This window comes from Crocodylus porosus, unplaced genomic scaffold (assembly GCF_001723895.1).
Source record: "Crocodylus porosus isolate Cpor-Errol unplaced genomic scaffold, CroPor_comp1, whole genome shotgun sequence".
NCBI lineage: Eukaryota > Metazoa > Chordata > Crocodylia > Crocodylidae > Crocodylus > Crocodylus porosus.
Window position 1 is genome coordinate 22,877,654 of NW_017728916.1, and position 8,535 is coordinate 22,886,188.

Genomic DNA, 8,535 nt, shown 5'->3' on the forward strand with positions numbered 1-8,535 from the left:
CCTGATGTGAGAAGCAAACAGGGGCTTTGCCTTGCTATTCCAAGTCCTCCAGGAATGGGAGGACTAGAACAGCCCATGGTTTCCCCAAACTGGGATCACCCTGGTCTAGAGAAGGCCAACCCACTGTCTGTACTGCTCCCTCTCCTGGAATAGTGGTGGAAATTTTCTAGTGGTTGAAATTTTCCACTGCTACAAATGAACATTTCTACATGGCATTAGCCATCACTGCCAAAATGACTTTATTATTTCTCCCATGTCCCACAGGCATTCCGTCTTTACTTTTGAATTTTTCCCTAACCAATGTAGAATTTTGAGTTTTTCCAATTTCTTAAATTTCTAAATCGGGACATTATCACGTCTTGTTCATGTATCGTGTAAGACACTTACTTTTTTCCCCATTTGGGTTCCTTCAACAATCCTCCCTTGTTTTTCCTCCTTCTTCCTTTACCTGCATGTTTCTGAACAGTACCTAGTTCCAGGATTTTCTTGAGCTGAGATTTTTCATTCTGTGATTGTGCATTTGTAATTCCTTTCCCAAACATTTTATTTTAGAGTCTGAAACCTATACATTGTTACTTTAAACAAAAGGTTTGATTTTTTTCAAGGACCAGGCAAAGCAGAGCTCATTTTTAAGTACTTTTCATGTAGAGTTATCATTTTTACTTGTGCTGGATGTAAAATGCTATCTGATCAGAATAATTGCACAGGTGTACATTCTACAAGATTCTCCACAAGGGTTAGGCAGTGCTATAGGTAAACTATCTCCACCTTAATTTATTGGCATTTAAACATAGACCGTAGTTCGATTTGTGCAGGGAATGAAATGGAAAACAAAAGGATGTCACACATCTTTATTCTTTATTGTAGCACCTACAGTCCCCTGTTACAGACCAGGACTTCACTGTATAATTCCTATACAGGGGCCAACAACAATTTGGATAAAATAAAAATATTTTTCAACACTAGCACTAGCCTCCACAAAGAGAGAGAAACAGATTGTTTCAGCACCTAGGCAATGTCCAGGAAGAAGATGCAGATGCAGTGTATAATTTTTTGGAAGTCTCTAGAAGTAACTGAGCCATTCAAATTTCTCTTAACTTCTAGAAAAAACACAATTCCTCTGCAACCAAACATATGAACAATACAATACAAGGCTAAGCCTCTTAAGCAAATGTAACCATACACAATTCAGATAAATTAAGGTATTTTTTAATTTCTTCTGTTTAAAACATTTACAGCATAATTTACTGGATTATATATAGGATGAAATATAATTTTTACGTAGTCTGTACACACTTCTAATGTGTAGAGCGTTAAAGCTGGGGGGCTGTAAGTGACGACCAGAGGGATTCTATTGTCCTCATCACAGGATGGGTATTGTAGCAGGTCATAAGTGTCTGTGCCTGGCTCCATTGATCTGAATAGTAACAGTTTTGGGATTGTCTTGTAAGTGTAGGAAACCCTGCTCCAGATCCCTAAAGTATGCATACTGGTTGAAGGGATCAGAGCAGGTATGGTTATAAAACAGAGCTCACTGAGTCTATAGATGATCAGTCTAATGGTGTGCTTATAATGAAAGCTGGTGGCATGGAGATAGTTATAGCAGTCAGTTGGCTTCTGATACAGTGTAGTAGTGATGTGGCCACTCAGAGTTTCACAGTAGTGTCCAAGAAATGATCTTGCTGGATGGGGTATTCCAGACTTAGTTTGACAAAGGGTTGAAAGTTGTTAAAGTCTTGGTGGAATTTCTCTAGAGATTCCTTCCATAATTCATTGCATAAGTAGGGCTTTGTAACTTCTCCACTTTTATTACACTTCAACTGAGCCTTCAAGAGGCTGAGACAGTAAACTTTTTCCTGTGCTCCCCCTATTGTTTAAATAGTAATTAAGTCAACTTGCCCACAAAAAGATAAGAATGTGTATTAAAAAGGTATTTGATAAATTAAGAAGTTCCAAACATTTTTATTTCACCCCTAAATTATGCTGCTTAAGAATAAAGCCATGTCAATAGTTTGGCACTGTGATTAGAGAGTAGTCTGTGATTTTGATAACATTGCTTTTCTGAGCTTGTCCAGCAGCTGATTAAGACCACTTGTCAAAATGTAGTTTGCAGTCGGCAGTGATGAGATTTTTCTCAAACTATCATCACTGCATGAACTATTTGCTTTATAATGACATTTGTCAGCTATCATATAACTATATTTGATTCCTAAACTACAGAGAAATTAAGTTAGATTGGGAAGATTTCTTGGCCTTAGGGAATACCCACTGAGAGCTAAAAATATGAACGTGACATGATAATTAATCATTTGTAATGCTGCCATGCCTCATATTTTTTAATATGTAAGTATTTATCATAGCATCTTGCACCCAATATAAAAGTTTTGAAGTCCCATATATAGTCACTATGTAGAGATCAGCAAAGAATACTATTTTTCAGATGCACTTTTCATAGGTCTTTTTTTTCTGAGGCTTAATTTAAACTCAAAGCTTAAAAACACTCACTATTAACACAAGATCTAAGCCCTATATATAAACACATTAAAGTGACTCATTTTAACAGCAGAGCAATTTTTCAAATGAAGACAGTAAAAGCAGATAAACCAAGAGTATCAACCTTGTGGCCCACAGGGTTACTCCATCTGGCCCACTGGGTTACTGGTGGACCATGGAATTTGGGGACACAGCTAACGGGAGGTGAAAACTGCCAAAGAATTTATGGTTCAGTTGGACACAATCCTTGGTGTCAGTGGGGTGAACAAGGACTTTGCTAACAGCCCTCCTTGCTCTGCAGCCATTGTTTCATCTAGTGCCACATCCTTTGCAGCTGCTGGACCCACCATTGCCAGTCACCTTTTCCATGGCAAGCAGCCACTTGTGCAATGGTCACTTGCCCCACTGCCTCTGCTGCCAGTTTGTCTGTGGATATGATCCACAAGGAACCCTGCAGTCAGGGTTCTGCAGGGTTCCTTGTGGGTCAGATCTAGAGGGCAATGACTTTGACAGCCTACATACGTCTTTGACACCCATGATTTTAAACATTTATGTTATAGGCATGGGTCACCTGAAGCTCTTAATACTTTGGACAAGGTCCATGAGCAGTTAACAGTGTAGATTACTAAGATATTAGAGGTTTAAAAGCTCAAAACCAATTGAGCAGGAGTGCAATGGTTTACACCTCATTCACTGACCAACATTAATTTAGGAAGCAAAACAGCTTCCAATAAGAGTGGTTAATGAACAACATTTTTTCCCAATTGTCAGTACCAGCAGCCCTTCACTAACAATGCACAGGTATGATATATGGTTCAGTTTTCTTCCTTCACCCAATGAATTCTTTGAAATTATTTTATGTAATCAACCGATTAACTTATACATACTTTCAGAGTCTTAAATTATGGATTCTATTCATGTAGACATGGGGTCAGCAGTCATTTGCTGCTGCTGCTCGCAACCTGGACCATTGCCATGGGCTGCAAATTAGGGCTGTGCAAAATTTCACTGGCAGTTTCATTTTGATGCTGTTTTGACTTGTTTTGAGCTCAAAACAGTGAAATCCAAATGAAACAGAGAGCTTTGAAACAACCTCGAAACAAAACAAGGCAAGTCGAAAACTTTTGAAATTTTTGACATGTTTCAAAGCTCAAGCTGGTCTTGCCTGCAGGGAAACAGAAACTAAAGTAAGGAGAGGGAAGGGGAAGCGGGGGAGGAGTGCTCTCATCATTGACTGTGTAGCTGGCCAGTGACTGTCATCCTTCTAATCCCTGTGCTCTGGAGGAGGGATGGAAAAACTTCATAAAAGGCAGCATTGTTTGAGCTGCCCTGCTTTCTGCCTAGGTGTCAGTTACTGAGCTGTGTGTTCCAGTTTTACCTGTCAGCAGCTAGAGGTGCAGGGACCCAGAACGCAGGCTCCCCCTGCACCTATCTCCTTGATACCTGGCAGCCTTCATGGCCACAGCAGGGTCTACAAGGCCTGCAGTTTTCACCCCACTATGCCCCAAGACAGATACAGTCCCACAAGCACCCATGTCATGAGTTTTGCCTGTCAGCAGCCAGAGGTGCAGGGCCCAGAACCCAGACTCCCCCCTGCACCTGTCTCCTTTGTGGCTGCTGCAAGGCCTAACAAGCCTGCAGTTTTGACCCCACTGTGGCTTAACACATACGTGACATGAGTTTTGCTTTCAAAATTTTGAGGTGCAGTTTCCCTGAAACCCCTGCACTTATCTCCCTGAAACTTGGTAGGCATCATGCCCTCAGAAGGGGCTACCATTTCTGCAAGTTTCATCCAAAGCAGGCCAGAAATGACAATGTTATAGGCTGTTTCAAGTTTCCCCATTATAGCATATGGGCGAAACATCGAAACAGCATCAAAACAATGAAACTGTTTCACTGAAACAAAATGGAACAGTGGTTTTGAGAACTGAGTAGGTTTTTAGAAAGGCTCCTTAGTTGCAACGTGGCTGTGGTAGAGTATTGCTCCTTTTTTTGAGTTGTATGACACTGGAATGGCTGAAGGGGAGGAAAGGAGGCCACTGGAGATGCCCCACAGAGAATCCTAGGTCACTGCTGAATTGTTGGGCTGACAGAGGCTCAGGCTGTCAGAGTCCTGCGACAGGCTGGAGTGGCAAGAGCCCCATAAGATGGTGCAGAGCACAGCTTCCAGGACCACGTTCTAGGCAACCCCCCAGAACACTAGAACAACTTTGAATACACTTTTTGAAGGATATATATAAATCTCCGTAGCTTTACATATAGTAGAAAAAAAAAGTCTTTCCACTCTTTATCCTACTACAAAACCAGTTAGCTGATTACAGGTATCCATATTTAATAGGCCTGTGCAAATAGGGAACTATTCAATTTGGGTTCATATTCAGCTGATTCAGATGCCACCAATTTGATTCAGAGCTCTGAATCAGTTTCCCACTTTGATTTGGCCAAAGCAGCTCCAAAGCTTTACAGACAATTCGGAGATTGGGCCATAGGATATAATGGGGAATCAATGAAATTTCCATAACGTTGTTGTTTTTTGTCTGATTTGGATGAAACTTGCCAAATTGATAGCCTCTTCTGGAAGCATGACATATACCAAGTTTCAAGGAGATAGATACAGGGGTTTGGGGGAAACTGCACCCAAAATTCTTGAAAGCAAAAAACTCATGTCACGGGTATATGTTAAGCCATAGAAGGGTTAAAACTGGAGGGATGGTAGCCCCTGCAGACACCGCAAAGCCTGCCAAGTTTCAGGGAGATAGGTGTAGGGGTTTGGGGGAAACTTCACCTCAAACTGCGGGCAAGAAAAAAACTCATGATATGGGTGACAGTATGTGTGTTAAAGCACAGCAGGATGAAAACTGCAGGCCTTCTAGCCCCTGCTAAGGCCAGAAAGCCTGACAGCTGTCAAAGTGATAGGTGCAGGGGTTCTGGGGCCCTGCACCTCTAGCTGCTGACAAGCAAAACTCGTGACATGGATGCTTGTGCAACTGACTGTCTCTGTCTTGGAGCACAAGCAGTTTGGCTCTATTGATTATTTCCTCTCCTTAGTCTGTGGTTTTGTAGGTGTTAATCCTTACTCATTAACTTATCTAGTAGCTACTAGATATTGTGTATTGAGCTGGTCCCCCACCCCGTGCCCCAAGACAGACACACACACAGTCGCATAAGCACCCACGTGACACGAGTTTTGTTTTCAGAACTTTAGAGTAGAGTTTCCCAGAAACCCACACACTTATTATATTGAAATTTTGCATGCATCATGCTCTCATAAGAGGCTACTATCCCTGCTAGTTTCACCTGAATCAGCCAAAAGACAACAAAGTTATAGATATTTCATTGATTACCCATTATAACCTATGGACAAATTGCCAAATCTTTTCTGAATCGATTCGGAAGCTCCAAAATCAATTCGGAAAGCCTAAGACTTTCCACAATTTGATTCAGATTCATAAATTTGGCCTCCAAATCATTTCTGAATCTGAATCATGATCTGAAGCTTTGCAGAGCCCTAATATTTAATATTGTTTAAAAAAGTGTATTGTGATCTTTGCAAAAGTGTTTTAAATTCCTTCCAGTGCAATTATTACTGCCATCTCACATAAGTGCATGAAATCTTTGAGTGATGGCATGTCTGTACACAGGCCTGCATGGCTTACTGCATCACAGAAAACTTCCATAGATTATAAGGGTATATGGCATATAATCCTACTGCCATACTGATGCCAGTACTGATCATGAACTACAAGTGAATACAGCACTGAAGAGACTTCAAAAAAAGACTGAAAACCCTCTATGGAAACAAGACTCCAAAAATAATAATAATAAGCAAAGTTTCTAGAAGGAAAGCAGTCGATTCCTTTGTGTTTAACTGAAGTCCCTTCAAATATGTCAAAAGTAATATGAGACAGTATTTAAGCGAGGTAAGACCTAAAAGTGCTGTATACTGTGCAATCTTCAGTATCTTAATTCTGGATAAGATATACAAAAGTCTGCATTGTTAGAATGAGTGGTAAATGAAACCAGTTTACTTACCAATGCACAGAGCAGGTCAACTGCTTCTAAGATTAGTTCTTGGTGACCAATACGAGTGACTCCCAGTTCCTCAAGCTCTTGATGAGTGATGTGTAACAGCTGCTCCCCATTGATCTTTTCCCTTTCAAAATTTTTAATGTATTGTTGGAGGCAGTCATCAAGGCCTATCGAAAAAAAAAGAGTTCATGTTCAGAGAATGGTAGCAAAGAATATAAATTCTAACTCACTAACTGTATAAATTCCCTTTGGGACTTTGGTACACTACTACTTTGGGATGCTTCAGGTTGAAGATTCTATATTAATGTAATATAATTTAATTGACACTGCACCATATCAGGGGCTAATATGGTTTCTGTCAGCCAGTCATACTTCCAGCATTTGTCAAATTAATTTGAATCAATATTTTAAATTAGATTTCTGTCGAGTGCTAGATACCTGACCCCCAAAATTAAAATTATAGTGAGATCAAAGGTAAAGCCAAAAGCTCCCTTACCCAGAAATCAGAAAACAACCAAATCAAAAATCAAGCTTGGGATTAATCTTGTACACTGAAGATCAGCTCTAAAAAAGCCTTAGGATACATACAAGCAAGGTTCTTTGGGTAGATGTTCTCTTTTATTAGACCAACTGTGTAGCTGGAAGAAGTTCTTTGCAAGCTTTTGGTTGCAATCACCCTTCTTCAGGCATAGGAAGCAAAATGTGACAGGATGCCAGTGAGAATGTAAATGGGTGGAAATTAGGAAAACAAAAAGGTGCAACAGGGAAGGGAGTGGGGGCAAATGAGGGCAAGAAAAGCCAAAAGTGAGTAAGGGAGACTCTAAAGTAGTAGATTTTCAAGGTAGAAAAGAGGCTGTCCATAAAAGAGGAAATAGCTGGAAATTAGGAAGACAAAGGGCAGAAAAGGAGGTGGGAGGGAGATCTCCACCACTCCTACAATAAACCTGCAAACACATCTCCACCATTCCTACAATATCCACACTCCAAAGCGAACCAAACCTCATCACTGCACCCACTCCTCCCCATCCCGATGTACTTCCTTGGCTCCTAGCACCAGCAAATGCTGGTCAAATTGGCACCAAGCACAGCTTGTGGGATGGAGGATTTGGCAGGCTCAGGTAGCCTTAGCTGGCCCACAGGAGAGAGCAGGGGTAGGGACAGGGGTTGCTCATTTGCGGGTGGGACAAGGCGGGGGCTAACAATAGCTGGAGCTGGGAGGATGGGGGAAGGGGAAGAGGGCAAGAAAAGCACATCTCCAGAGCAGGCACCAGCAGCTGAGGTTTCCCAGCTCTGGGGTTGTGCTGGAAACTGTACAGTTAGATGAGTTCAGCTAGATAAGTGTTGCCAAACCCAATATTTTCTAATTGGGTCTGCCATTTTTCAGAGTGATCTAACCTTCCTATGCTTCTGTACAGTTTGCACTTAAATGGACTAAACTAAGCTGTTAAGTGTAAGGTTTAAACCCGGGCAAACCATGTTAGATTGGGTGGCCATTTTTAAATGCAATTTAATCCCCTCCCTTACCTCTCTGAACATCTATACAGATTAAAATCAGTTGGAACAGAATCCAATAGTGATACTGTGGTTCAGAAATAGTGTTCACCAGTTCATTCATGCTCAGAATTACAATTTAAGTACGAAAAATCTATTAAAGAGAATCATATTAGAGAGAGGCCATGATAGACACTTATCTTAAGCTAAATCTATCACTGAATGATGCTTCCAAAGAACACTTTCTTCCTTTCACCTGAGTCAGCTCTCCATTTCTGACGGAGTACTAGGAAGGACACCATCACACTTACTCAGCCTAGAAATGAGTTGCATTATACCTTTCTCCTACAACAAAACTCCCAAATACACCAAACTTCTTAAGACCCAAAAGCCTTTGGAAAATTCAGATTGGTCCAGGACATGTAAGCAAGTCAGAGGCTTTTGCACAGATGTATTTCTGCATTACTTTCTAATTACCATAGAACCTATATAAACATGGCATTATCAGGAGTAAGTCAAGGG

General features: G+C 40.9%; 1 protein-coding gene across 1 annotated transcript in view; it reads right to left on the bottom strand.

Moving 5' to 3' along the window:
• LOC109310851 (connector enhancer of kinase suppressor of ras 2-like) overlaps nt 1-7,548 on the bottom strand; it is a 248,781-nt gene extending 241,233 nt beyond the window's left edge. Inside the window, exons 1-2 of the mRNA XM_019536182.1 lie at nt 7,467-7,548; nt 6,526-6,689 (exon numbers count right to left, since the gene is read on the bottom strand). Coding sequence (XP_019391727.1) covers nt 6,526-6,689; nt 7,467-7,548 — 246 coding nt within the window. The remainder of the gene's footprint in view (nt 1-6,525; nt 6,690-7,466) is intronic.
• Nucleotides 7,549-8,535: the final 987 nt, after the last annotated feature.